Genomic DNA, 15,061 nt, shown 5'->3' on the forward strand with positions numbered 1-15,061 from the left:
CTTACTCACAGGTGATCTCTGCCTGACTTACAAAGCCATGTCCAACTCAGAATTGATGGACATGCTCCACCTAAACAAATCCAAGTCACTGCGAGCCACTCGCTCTAGTGAGCTAAACCTCACCACAACAATAAATAGAACATGCTGGAGGGATAGATTCCTGTCACAGAGACTTCCCATGTTTTGGAACAAAATTCCTAACTACATTAGGCAGAGCCCCTCACTAACACTCTTCAAGAGAAACCTTGACAAGTGGATGGGTAACAGAAAATACACCCCTGGGATCACTTCATTGGCTCTTCTTGACAGAGGCTCATTTAATTAATCAATGGGGCAGTGAAAGCTGACACACTTTGTTAGGCTTGTAAATGCCCTCGGACAGATAGCCTAGTACCTACCCATGAACCTATAAGAGGTGGTGGTGTTGCACTACTCTTTAAAAGCCACCTCTCAATAGAATCAATAGATCTGAAGTAGTTAACTTCATTTCATCTGCAACCTGTGGGTATACTGATCCATATCGGATCCGAGCCGGCAACTTTTTTCCTAGCATCTGCTCCAATATTCTTTCTCCTCCCATCAACAGACAGACAACCTTGGTCTAAAGGAGACCCCGTTGATGCTATGATGGTTGCAGCGGCAAGAAACTGGTGCATGAGAGTTCCTCAGTCCACCCTCCGGACAAGGAGTCCAGGTCGGTGGATAGGTTTGGGAAGCTTGATTATTCGTCAGCGACCTTTTCCATCCGTGCGCTGAACTATTTGGCACATGTGATATGGCTGCAGCGAGACCTTGTTTCGGAATTCGCTGAGTCTCCCCCAGAGTCCTTATTGAAGCAGGACAAACAACTGTTCTCTGCGAAAATGTCAACTCTGAAGTCGGTATCAAACATGTCCATGTGTCTCCTTTCCCACGCTACGGAAGGAGCAGCTAGAGTGGCTGGGACAGGTGTAGCCATGAGGCATCATGCCTGGCTCAGGTTGTGTCAGTTTGCGGACCCTTTCAATGCGTCTTTTACTAATGCGCCCTACGACAGTTCCTCCCTTTTCGGGAAGACAGTACATGACACTCTTGTCCAGAGCGAAAAAGATGGGAAGACTTTGTCTGCCATCGGGGTCTGCTTCTCTAAACCTCAGCGGTCCTTTTCTAGGAACCAAAGAGGGCAAAAGAAGATGTGGTTCCTGAAATCACAGTTTTCTCGAGAGTATCAGGACAACTCTTCCCCCAGAGGCAGAGGGGGACAGGATCGACGCCGACCCAGAGGTAGAGTGGGTCCCAGGAACCTTTTCCTGACAAGCCCACTCAGCACCCGAGGGATTGCCCGACTGTCCTATTCTGGAGGCAGTCGGGGGGAGATTATCATTGCACCCAGTGGCATGGGAGTCCATAACTGCAGATCGTTGGGTGCTACAAATAATATCCAGAGGCTACACTATTCTGTTTGTTGCCCCGCCAAGTGCTACAATACGCCACCCGGATGTCCCACCCACTCACAGGGAGGCCGCAGCTCTAGAGGTTTCAACACTGCTTCACAAACGAGTCATCTAACCGGTCCCCCTCGAACAGTCCGGATTAGGCGTTTACTCCAGGTTCTTTTTAGTGCCAAAAAAGACAGGGGACCTCAGGCCCATTTTGGACCTTTCAATCTTGAACCTGTCTGTCGCCAAACAAAAGTTCTGGATGGTCACCCTACAGTCCATTCTACCTTATCTCCGGGAGTGCGAGGGGATGTGCTCGTTAGACTTCCAGGATGCTTACTACCATATCAAGGTCCACAGAAGCTCCAGGGGGTTTCTTCGCTTCAAACTGGGAGCCAGTCACTTCCAGTTCAGAGCTCTACCCTTTGGTCTCACCACAGCCCCCAGGGTGATCACCAAGGTAATGGTAGTAGTAGCAGCTCACCTGAGGCTTCAGGGAATTCAGGTATTTCCTTACCTGGACGACTGGCTCTTCGATGCGTCCACCAAGCGTCTTCTGTGTCTGGCCTGAAACTACTTTCTCCTCTTGGCAGATCGGCTGGGGATTACAGTCATGAACCTCAAATTTCCAAAGGCGAGCGATGTGCTTCGGGCCCTGGGCTCCATGGCTGCCTCGATTTCTATTTTCCCTTGCACATGCCTCCATATGCGGGTCCTTCAATGGACTCTAGCTGTCCAATGGTCTTGGCTAGACCTGCCCATGGATTTTCTGATAAAGTCAGTCACACCTGCAGGACATCTCTCCTTTGGTGGCTCCTTTAACTGGAGGTTGCAGCGGGACGCCCTTTCATGTCATCTCCAGCCCAAGCCACAGTGACCACAGATGCCTCCCAACTCGGGTGGAGAGGACACTGTTTGGGAAGGAGAGTCCAAGGCACGTGGTCACAGATAGAGACCAGGTTGCACATAAATGTTCTAGAGATTAGGGCAGCTTTTAGTGTTGAAAGCCTTCCACACTGTCGTTCCTCTGGGTTCGATTGCAATTCAGTCAGACAACATGTCGGTTGTCTGGTATATCAGCAAGCAGGGGAGAACCAGATCTTATCCTCTGTGTCGCAAGGCCATGAGAGCGTGGGAGTGGGCGATTTCCACCGGTCGGTTTCTGATTGCAACGCACATCTCGGGACGTTCCAACATTTTAGAGGACAGATTGAGTCGGGCTGTTCTGATGCCGTACGAGTGGTCTCTGACACAGTCAGTAGCGGAGGAGATATTCCTTGCATGGGGACAGCCTTGCTGCGATCTCTTTGCATCTCCTTCCAGTGTGAAGTGTAGTGAGTTCTTCGCTCTGATTCCCTCACCAGGGGATGCCCCCAGAGACGCTCTAGTCCAAGTTTGGCCCCCCCGGGTTACTGTATGCTTACCCACCGTTACTACTCATTCTGAAGTTTCTTTAGAAAGCCTGTCGACCTGGGTGCATAGTGATCCCCATTGCCCCATTCTGGCCTTGTCAAGTTTGGTTCCACTTCCTTTGGTCTCACTTTCTAGCACCTCCGTGGATTCTGGATCCCTGTCCAGATCTAATATCTAATCCTTCGGGTGCTTACCCTCCCAATCTGGACAGTATAAAGCTGACAGCTTGGCTGCTCCAGTTCCCTTGATTGCCAGGACTCCTGGTCTTTCATCTCCTGTAAAATCTATACTAGTGGCTTTTCTTAAAGATTCCACTAGGAAGGTCTATTACAGTAAATGGAGACGTTTCTCTATCTGGTCCTCTCAGAGAAACCTGGATCGTTTTACAGCCCCTGTTCCAGCAGTGTTGAACTTCTTAACTAGTATTTTTCAGCAAGGAGCTAGCTCCTCCAAGGTGAAAGTACAGCTGGCAGCTATTTTTAATTTTCATGCAGGTGAGAATAAGATTGCACTCACTTCTTCTAGGCTATGTAAAACCTTTTTAAAAGGCGCCTTCCTTCTGCGCCCTCGCATCAAAGCTTCGGTTCCTCCTTGGGATCTCACTTTGGTTCTTCAGTCATTAGTATCTCCTCCTTTTGAACCTGCTGCATTAGTGGATGTAAAGTTTTTGTCTTGGAAGACAGCATTCCTAGTGGCTGTTACGTCAGCTAGGAGGGTCTCTGAGCTACAGGCTTTGTCTGCCGTGCCTCCTTATTTGGTCTTCCATAAGGACAGGGTCTCTCTCCATACAAGTCCTTCATTTTTACCCAAAGTGGCATCTCAATCAAACATAAACCAAACAATCAATCTTCCTGTTTTCTTTCCAAATTTTCAGTACAAAGGGGAATGTACACTTCATTTGTTAGATGTTCATAGACAACTTTGTTTCTTCCTTCATAGAACACAACCCTTCCATAAGTCCAATCAATTATTTGTCTCATTTTCCAAACCTCATTTGGGCAAGGCCATTTCCAAGGTTTCTTTAGCCAGATGGATCACTCTTTCAATTCGACACATTTACTAACCCAAGGGGTTATCTCTTCCTGGTCTGATTAAAGGTCACTCTACCAAGTCCATGGCGACTTCCACTGCTTTTTGGTCTAAGGTTCCTTTGGATGACATTTGTGCAGCAGCAACTTGGCAAATTCTCATACTTTCATCTCCCATTACAAGTTAGATCTGATTTCCAGAGGGAGAGCATCCTTTGGCTCTGCGGTGCTCAGGAATATCCTTCCATGAGGGCTTCCCAGGATTTGTTGAGTAGCTGGGGACTCTGTCCCACAGGTTGCAGATAAAAGGAAGTTAACTACTTCAGATAAAGAAGTTATGTACTCACCATAACGTTCCATCTGAGTAGTTATACTTCATTTTTCTGCATCCTTCCCACCCTCCGTCCCCCTGACCTTTTCATGTGACTAAGCATGTTAGGTTATTTAGTTGAGTTGCTGATCTGTATAGTTGCAGCAAACTCGATCTGAGGGAAGATAGGAGATGGTGGTGTATTATGGGTAGCGGGAGGAGCTCTGAGCTTGAAGCAGATGCTAGAAAAAAAGTTGCCGGCTCGGATCCGATATGGATCCGTATACCCACAGGTTGCAGAAAAATGAAGTATAACTACTCAGATGGAACATTATGGTGAGTACATAACTTCTTTCTATCACTACCTTAGAACTTAAAAATGCAGAAATGATAACTGTCAAGCTAAATATCAACCCCAAAAAACATATATATATATATATATATATATATATATATATATATATATATAAGTCTCTATATGCCACCAGGGGGTAATATCCTAAAGCTAGAAGACATCCTACAATGGTGTAGCAATAACTTACCCCAGGAAACACTGATAATGGGTGATCTCAATATAGACTGGTCAGACTGCAATTCTCCAAATCCCAAGCATTGCATAAACCTACATGGCTTCTCACAACTCATCCAATGACCCATCAGAATTAACAAATCCTCCAACAAACATTCCACTTTAGACTAGATGTTAACAAACAGACCAGCTCTTTACCCCTACTCAGGTGGTCTCCCAGACTCCCTCAGTAATCACTGTCCCACTTATTTGGTCAGAAAGAGCAAACCTGGCCAAAGAACATATTCTGCTACAAATAAGAAACAAAAAAGGGCTTAACCCCAACAAACTTGTAGATATGCTTAAACATTATAATTGGATACCATTAAAACACCTACAACTTCAAGAAGCCGTTAATTACTTCAGCACAACCTTCCTCTCCATTCTAAACTTCCAAGTGCCCACTAGATACGTACGGGTAAAATCTAACTATGCCCCATGGCTACAAAAAGAAACACTAAATCTTCTCAAACGTACAGATAAGGCATGGACTACCTGGAAATCAAATAAATTGCAAACAACATTACAAACTTACCAGGAACTTAGAAACAAAGCTAAGAAACAAATTAAAACAGATAAAATTTACTACACTGAAATACAGTCTAGGCACTACAAAAATCCACAAAAATTCTGGTCCACTATAAACAACATCCTTCTACCGGTAAAACAGGAACACCCCCTCCCACCACTACCAACAACTCAGACAATATTGCTACTCAATTTAACAAATATTTTACATTAACCATCCTAGAACTATCCAAAAATCAAACTCCCTCAACGACCAAACCCTCCATCCCCACAAAAAATAATTCACCAATATTCTCTCTCCAACCAGTGTGAACTAGCACTATCAAAAAACTACTGAAAAAGTTAATACCCACCAGACTGGCTGCTGACTGTCTACCTGCCAAATACTTACAGTTAACAGCAGAAGGTATAGCATACCCTGTCTCACTACTAATCAAGGGATCCTTAGCTAAACACCAGGTACCTCCCATCAGGAAAACCTCTTCTATCATTCTCCTGGTTTCACTTCAGAATCCTGAAATATCACAGTCCTGAATTTCAGAAAAATTCATAATCTGGAAGCCCAAAATCTTGAAAATTCAAAATCCTGAATCACAAAAGACTGAAAACACACAGGATACATATACTGACTATAGAGAACACAAACCAGATTACATTCCACCAAATATAAGCAGGGGGGCAAGCCCCCCCCTGCACCCCCTATGTGGGGGACTCTGCCCCCCCACATCCCCTGCTGCTTAAATATATCAGCTCCAGGATTGCACTTCACTACACTATCATGAGTTATGTTGTAGTATAGCAAGTTAAAAAGGAATGTTACCAAGGTTACAACAGGCAGTCATGAACACGTGATGGTATGTTTACCATTTTTTTCTGTGGAGTGCAATGTTGGAGTTTATATATTTAATTAACAGGGAGTGTGGGGGGTGCAGGAGGGCTTGCCCCCCTGCCCATGCTTGGTGAAAAGTGCTATCCTTTGTCTTGTATGTGTTTCTCTGTGTCCTTGTACTGGAATATTGTCATTCTTTGTGTCCTGTATATTTTCATTATAGTTTTGAATTTTCAGGATTTTTGGGTTCTGGATTATGAAGTTCAGGATTGTGATATTTCAGGATTCTGAAATGAAACCCATTCCCCTACATATAGGTGGCCCATTAACTGAACTAAATAACTACAGACTAATTGCAATATTGTCACCGCTATCTAAAATTCTTGAAAGAGTAATTCATAAGCAGGTTACCAACTACCTACTCACTAACAGTCTTCTAAAAAATACCCAACATGGTGTCAGACCATAGCACAGCACAACAACCGCACTAATGTCTTTCACTAACATTGTCAGCTTCCACAGAACTAGTAATAACTATGTCTCTTCTGTTTTCCTAGACTTATCAAAAGCCTTTGATATGGTCTGTCATACTAACCTACTTAATACCATCACTGACCTACATTTCTCTAACTCCACACTTGTATGGTTCCAAGATTACCTCACAGGGTGGCAGCAAGCAGTCTCCTGGCAGCAAACACTTTCTCCCCTACTACCAGTCACCATTGGAGTTCCTCAGGGCTCTATCTTAAGCCCACTTCCATTCTCTATATTTGCTAACAACCACTGTCTGGCAACCACTCATGCATCTCTCATCCAATATGCAGATGATTCCACAGTGATCTGTTTTGCACCCTCTGCTGAAACTGCAGACTAAAACTCATAGCCTTTAACGAAGTTGAGTCATGGCTTACAAATGCTAACCTAATCTTAAGCCCTAAAAAAACAAACTAATGATCTTCCTACCTAATAAAGTTGCTCCTCCCCTTAACACCTTCTTCATTGCTTCAACTAACAATACCATCATCACCCCATCAACACATACTAAACTTTTAGGAGTAGAAATAGACTGCAAACTTAAATTTGATATTCACATTTCCCAGACAGTGAAAAGGGTACATAAAAAACTCAGTACTCTATACAGGAATAAACACTACTTTACCAAAAATACCAAAGTAGCCATTACCCAAACACACCTAGTCTCCACCCTATTGTACAGTGCCCTTATCCTCACTAATCTCAAGAAATCTGAATTACATAAACTTGAATCCTGCTACAATAAAATTGCAAGATATGCCACAAAGTCACCAGCTAGATCTCACCACTCCCTTGCACTAAAGTAACTTAACTGGTTAGAGCTCCCCAACTCCAACACTGTACACAACTAACAATGCCCCACAAAATCTGGTCAGACTTGTATGTATATATAACTATATATATATATATATATATATATATATATATATATATATTTATATATATATATATATATATATATATATATATATATATATATATATATAATGCACACACACACGCATTATAGAGAGAGAGTGAGAGAGAGAGAGACACACACACACACACACACAGACACACCCACACACATATGTATACGTGTGTGTGTGTGTATAGATATAGAGATAGATAGATATAGATGTACACACACGCAGAATTGTATAGACATATATTTAAGTATGTGTGCTTAAAGAAATGTGGTAGCAGACAAGAATGTTTAGTCAGATCATTGCTTTTAGCTAAGCAGGCAGGTATTTCTGCTTAAAGGAAGGCAAATTTCTATGACTTCTTATGTCTATGCTACAGCTGCTACCTAACGAGGTTTAGAGCTCAGAACGAAATCACTTTTAAAGATCTCATTTACAGACATTATGAAGCGAGCAGTATGTTTCTCGCCCTTTGTAAATGCCTTCACTAATTTATAGGTGACCATATGTATAATGCAGCATAGAGGAGTAGAAAATAGTCTTTTTAATGCATACATGTATATAACGTGTCGTAATGTTGATGATTTTCCTTCCTTTTTAGCCATCACCTCACAGTGTTCACGGAATATATTGCAGCCCTGCTGATGGTAACCCCATATTACTAACTGCAGGTTCTGATATGAGAGTAAGGTAGGAGGAAGAATACTGTTTTGGATGTATTTCTTGCTATATGTTTGGAAATGTATTATTTTAATATTAAAATGTATTCAGTATTATACAGAAGGAAAACAACCATGTGTGTTTAACACTGTTGACATCATAACGCATATAGTTTTGCCAGACTTTGGAAGTGAAATTAGATTGCTTATTCCTCAGTTACCCTTAATGATATTGCAGTGCCTTTATTACTGAGGCACCACTTGTGAACTTATTTGTGTAATGTAGCCAGTAGCTATGGATATTATCAGAAGTCCATTGGATGAGGGATTTGTAATACGTGTCATGCTGAGCAATGGGAATGGCTTTCATGTGGATCAAAGGGAAACTGCTAGTGAGAGAGTCATGGAAGAACCATATAGAAATGATTACGATATAAATAGAAATTCTGAAGGGACAAACGTTTTCAGAGAAGAATGGTTTAATAGGAACTACAAAAAAAGGAAGAAAGGATCTAAATAAGTGGTATTTTTCCTTCTGATGCTAATTTGAACTAACTGTCAATATGTACTCATAATATGAATATACAAGTAGGCTTTCTTTAAAAAAAATCAACAGTGCATACTAGGCACCAGAGGTGTCCACAGTAAACATCTTTTGGTGGAGAAATTAAATCAGATTTTAATGGAAATAATTACAAAGGATTCTATTAATAAAAAAATATGGTAATTAAGTCACTCAAGGAATGGTATTTATGCTGGAAACCATGGACTTTATTGCTTACTATGAATCACATCTTGCACCTTAAGACAGTAACTACTTGCCCACTGTTTCTCTAGAATGACAACTTTGAATAAAGAAGTGGGCAAGGGAGAATGGTACAGCATGGGCAAACATAAAAATAGCTACATTTTACTGTGCAAATGCTGAGAGTGGAACTCAAACTTAGACCGCAGAGTGGCACTGAGTAGTGTTGGAGAAATTGTATGAACAAGTAATTGGAATGTATAGAGGAAGGGTGGAAGGTTGTGTTCTTTAGAAGACATTCATGGGTGGATGGATAATAGTACTTCTGAACAGTCATATGAAAGTGGTGTAGAAGGAGTAACCAAGAGGCTGATGGAGTTAAATTGCAAATAAACAGTGGTGTTCATCATTCCCGTGCTGCATTAATCATTTGGCTATATGGGTTGTATCTTGTCTAGGATACAGCAGCCAGTCAGCTTCACAAAGCTCTGTCTCTCTCCCACATTAACACTCTTAAATATTGATTGGCTAGTCCTTTGGAGAGAAATCAGCAGTCAGTGTGTAGAAAACCCCATTATTTTCTTACCTCCGCAAGAAGAAGCAGTTCTGAGGCTTCAGCATCACAGTGGTAGTAGTCTGCTTCAGACTTCATTTCTGTCAAGTAAGTCCCCTCAGGGGAACCTTCCATGCAGAAATTATTGCCATTTTAAGGAAATATTGCTACATTTTATTTCATTTTATGACTAAATGCAGTATTTCCCCTTTAAGAAACCAGATATTTTTTTGACGGGATCAGATGTTTCCTGTCAGGAACTGCTAGTTTTAGATTAAGGCTTTTTTTTTAACTTTGGGGGCAGCTTTTGTGGCAAATGTTTACAGCTTCTGAAAACTTAATTATTTATGTAAATTTAAGGGATCAATAAGTGCAAAAAATATTCTGAATGCTTTTAATGTTCATGTACATTTTGTGACCACTTACCCGGTGTAGTTTCTTTCAGGTTCCTGTCACATAGTCGAACTTGTACAAGTTCAAACCCCATATGGTCAAGACCATAAGTTCGAGCTTGTACAAGTTCGAGTGTTTAAACGGAAATCTCCGTAAGGGGAGGTTTCCGTTCATTTCAATGTGGTACGGTCTCGGAGTTGGTATAGTAGCGAGATGTGTAGGGGGCACAGTTCCCTATGTGGGTGGTGCAGGGCGGCTTGCCCCCCCCCCATCTTACAACAGTTTATTTTGTTTTTACTTTTTTTTTTTAATCAGTAGTTGAAGATTTGTAACTTCGAACGGAATGGTTCGAACATTCCGTGTTCGAAGTTATAATACTTTGACTATGTGATATAGACCCTTTTCTGTGAGAGTGCTTTGTTTCTGACAGGATTTTTTGTGTCTTGCTTATTTTTCTACAGGGAAAAGGGGAATGTGAGGGGAAGTGGAAGTGTATGTGTTGCTTGTGAACACTTGTCTGACTGACCGCTTATTCCTACTGACTCCAACAGCGCTTACGACATTCAGATTTCTTCCTCATTTGCTACATGGATTCTTACTCTGGTAATGCTGACTGTTCTCCTAGTGTACCTAAAAAGAAAGAAAGAAAAAAAAAACAGTTAAGAGCCCTTGCGACCACCACAGGTTTAGGATCATAGGAAGTTACAAGGCTATTGACCCTGAGGCCCTTACAAGCCTAGCCAAGAATTTAGCCCATGTTTCAACAAGTCAGCACCCTATGCCACTGTCCAGCAGGGACACAGGTAGAATCTCAGGGGAGTATTTTCTGTTCCCCATCCAGTTATCTAGGTTACGCTTAAAAGGGTTTAATGAGGTGCTCTGCTTTACGTGGAGAGGGAGTCTATTCCACAACAGGGGGAGTCTCTGGGGCACAAATCTGTCCCGCCAACAAGTCCTATTGATGTCATAGACCAGGTTGAAGTCATGCATGCGGGTTACTTGAGTGGAGCTTGACTTGTGGATATGCAGCAGTCCCATCAGGGCGGGGTCTGAGATTGCTTTGTATGCCAGAGGTCACCTCTGAGGAGTCTGTAGGAGAATGAATAGATGGGCAGGGCTTTTAGCCTGTCTGTGTAGGGTAGATGTTTGAGACCCTGGATTCTCCGGGTGAGGGGCCTCTGTGGTCTCTCCAGCTGCTGCATGTGCTTTGTGAGGACCTTGCCAAAAGGGCATTTGTACTCAGTAATGGGTCTTAGAAGGGAAAAATACAGGGATGTTATGACCACCTTGTCCCTGGATGAGATGTCCTTGCTAATGAGGTGGGCCATGTAGAAAGCTTTCCGTACAGTGGAGGCAATATGTTGGTCAAATGTCAGTTTGCTATCAACCTGGGTGCCCAAGTCCCTTACAACTGATTGCGTGCTTAGTGCCTTATTATCACTGTGATAATTTGTGGGGACGTCACTCAACCCAAAAGGGATGATGATGCATTTTTTGGCATTCAGTTTGAGGTCATGTTTCTGGCACCAGTCATTTGTTTGGGTGAGACCCTGTTGGAGGATGTCCACATCACTAAGGGAATTGATGACAGCACCTAGCTTGCAATCATCTGCAAACTTAGCCATAGTCCACTAGATTTGGCCTGCACCTCTGAGAAGTATATCCCAAACAGTAGAGGCCCCAAGACTGATCCCTGGGGTACACTGCTTGTTACGGGTCTACTACTTGAGGTGTCTTCCACTATTTTGACTAGGTGGGTTTTATCAGTGAGCCAGTTTGCTACCCATCTGGTAACATATGAATTGATGCCTAGTTGAGAGAGTTTATCTATTATACCTCAGTGGAGAATAGTATCGAAGGCCTTGGCCAGGTCAAGGTAGGCAGTGTGCACCGTCTTCCCCTCATCTGTGGCTTTGGTGACTGTCTCAAAGAAGTCGACCAAATTTAACAGGCATGACCTCCCCTTGACAAGCCAAACTGTGTGGGATCGAGTGTTTGGAGGTTGCCAATGTACTTGTTAATGATGTCCATGATAATCTGCTCCATGGACTTGCAGATCTGGCTAGTTAGGCTGATGGGGCTATAATTTCCTGGATCGGTGGATGATCCACTTTTGTGCAAAGGGATGACAATAGCTGTCCTCCACTCAGCTGGGATGAAGTCGGTACTCTTGCTTTGGTTGAATAGGGTGCTTAATGGTGCTGCAAGTTCCTGCCTGAGTTCATGTAGGATTTAGCATGGGATGTTATCGGGTCCCATGGAGGCTGTATTTTTTGTCTTTGAGAGAGGGCAGTGATGACTTGCTCCCTAGATATAAGGGGAGGGGGCCAGATTATTTATTTTATTTTACATTTGTTGACCGGGATAGTCCGACTGGATACATGTCCATTTTCAGCGGAGGCCCGGGGAGAAAAGCACCAAGGTAGAACATACAGTAAAAATCACAAAATGATTACAAGTTACACACAGTTTACAGGCTCCAGTTGAGCAAGCAGGTAATATAATCATACATTTTTAAAACAGTGTTGACAAATTGACTAGGCAATGTAACATGACTACAGATACTGGGAATGTCCTGTTTTACTGATGTGGAGGACAGAGAAGTGAAGTTTTTACTGAACCTGTCTGCCAGCAGGTTGGCTGATATCTACAGGATTTGTGTATGTGGTGTCCTTGACCACCAGTTCTGAGCAGATCTGGGTGCTTCCCTTGAGATTGCAGACATATGTGAAGAAAGCCTTATGGTTGTCTTTAGTAGATGTGGCCATTTTGGACTCGAAGTTTGCTGTGGAGGATTTCACTAGTGCTCTTATTTGCTTGTTCTAGCTAAGGAGAGAATGGTTCCAGTTAGACACCTGCTCCTGGACAGCAGTTGTTTCCTTTTATTATAGAGTTTGTTGTACATGTCCGCCAGACAGGTTTACTCTTCCATGAGGAGGATGATTTCATCCTGTCTGGTATTCCTGATTCCATGCAGCTATATAAATGTTCCTATAGTACTTTGGTGTAGGTTTGGACATATGTGCCAGTTCCTGTGAAGGGGGAGGGGGCTATGAAGCTGTTTATACCTTCCCTCAGGAGGTTGTAATCAGCTTTGGAGAAGTTTATTGGTTGAACCTAGCTGGGGAGGAAATGGTGTCTTCGAAACTGACTGCTTTGTGGTCGGATATTACCAGGGATGATGACACTGTAGTGATGCTACAGTGGTTACTCATGTTGGTTAATACCAAGTCCGAGATATTTTCACCTATTGTGGGGTGTCAGCCAAATGGTCCAAGGCATTTGCATTGACGAAATCAAGGAATCTCTGGGCATTTGTATTTTTTCCAGTCTATGGTTGGATAGTTAAAGTCACCCAGGATCCGGGTAAATGGTTGAATCTTGATAAATTCGAAGAGGTCCAGTTAGGTGGAGTGGGCATCTTGAGTCAGAGTTGGAGGCCTCTATCTAGCTATGATTTGAATAGGGGTCTTGTCAGTTGTTAACTGCATTTGGAGTATTTCCTCTGCATCATACTGTTTGACCAGCCCATATATATATATATATATATATATATATATATATATATATATATATATTGCAACTCCACCTTCTTTTGTTTTGCTGCCCACAGTTTGGAGTTTGAATGAATGATGAGATGAGTAAGCTAGTATAGCTGGAGTGTTCCCCACAGCTTTGAACCATGTTTCTGTGGCTGCACAATTGTCAGCTTCTTCCAGGTTTAAGAATGCTTGAAATGAGTGCAGTTTCACATGTTTAGACTCCTAATGTTTAGCATCATGACCTTTAATTTACGTTTTGATGAAATTTTCATGTTGGTAATTTTGACCTCATAGCATTACCTAAAAAAGGCACTATGGGAGAGACAAGAGCCTTTGCCAAGAGTCTGAAGCCCAAGGGAGACAGATGCAGGCCATCTTTGGCAAAGTGTTGTGGCTTGGCAGTCATGTGATCCCAGGCTGTCAGGTACTGGATCCCCTTGGAATGACACCAGAAACTAAGCCAATTGTTAAGGTCCATCATTTTCTGTTTGTACTGAGGCATCATTCTGGGTGACTGTAGAATGCTGCTTAAGGCTAGAAACATACCTTCCTGGGACACATACTCAGCAAGCTTGATCATGTCTCTCTTCATAGAGTCTAGGGAGGTACATCTCAAGTCATTCACTCCAACATGGACTATGACAGAATCATAACAGTACCTGTTGAGAGATTTGAGTACATTGGTACTATGGCAGGTTCTGGCACCCAACAGGCAACTAACGTGACTTTCTCCTTATCCAGCCTGGTGAGGAGCACATGTATGTGTCTCACAATGGAGTCTCCTATGACTGATATGTTGGGTTTATGTTTAGGCCTTAGTGGCTGTGAGACACAGGTGAATGGACTTTGTGTGGTGGTGTGGGCAGTGGAGTTTGCATGCATATATGCCTTGTTTGATGGTGCCTCAGCTGTTAGTGAGTGAGCCTGTAGTGACCAACCATTGTTTCTCAGATCAGATCACTCATTTGTTTCTCCATATTTCTCTGATGTAGTCCCTTCAGCCACGTCCATTTGAGCTCTTCCAGTCTGCGAGTCAGGCAAGGGAGAACCATCTTCTTTGGGTCTAGGAGGCGATCCAGAAGAAGCTTAAGTGCCATCTCTTAATCAGTCTTCTTTTCGGATGATATCCTCCAAAAAAAAAAAAAAAGATTACATATTGCTGATCTGAAAACATGGTATCTGTTCATAAAGATGGTTTTCTTAACATAGCCTGGCAGATATTACAGGCTGAGAATCCTCTGCTCAGAAATCCTCATCAGAGGTCATTATTAGGAAATGTTATTAGCAGATTCTGATATTGACAAAGATGGAGCTTCTTTTACAGCAGATTCCCAAGCCCAAATCTCTGATTCTGAAGAAACACTGTCCTCTCTACCTCTCTTGGAGGAATTTTATTTTTCAGAGACTATTTCCAGGATGAATGAGGTGCTTGTTGGGAACAAGTGGATCCTCCTGAACTGAGGACATACTACAATATGTTACAAGTGGATATACATCATTCTGTACCCATCTCTCCTATTTTGCCAGCCTTGGAGGATGTGTTTAATGCTACCTGTAATAATCGTGATTCTCAACCGTCAGTTTCCAAAAAGGCAGATAGATTTTATAAGGCACCTCAAACTAACAAATTCTTTTT

General features: G+C 42.6%; 1 protein-coding gene across 5 annotated transcripts in view; it reads left to right on the plus strand.

The window, feature by feature from the left end:
• The window catches only part of PIK3R4 (phosphoinositide-3-kinase regulatory subunit 4), a 1,126,702-nt gene that overhangs the window by 938,415 nt on the left and 173,226 nt on the right, over positions 1-15,061 (plus strand). For all 5 annotated transcript variants that reach the window (XM_044066738.1, XM_044066737.1, XM_044066739.1 and 2 more), the window contains exon 18: positions 8,135-8,223. In XM_044066738.1, the coding sequence (XP_043922673.1) occupies positions 8,135-8,223 (89 nt within the window). The remainder of the gene's footprint in view (positions 1-8,134; positions 8,224-15,061) is intronic.

The sequence above is a fragment of the Protopterus annectens genome, chromosome 3.part1 (genome assembly GCF_019279795.1).
Source record: "Protopterus annectens isolate FY-2018-M chromosome 3.part1, PAN1.0, whole genome shotgun sequence".
NCBI lineage: Eukaryota > Metazoa > Chordata > Ceratodontiformes > Protopteridae > Protopterus > Protopterus annectens.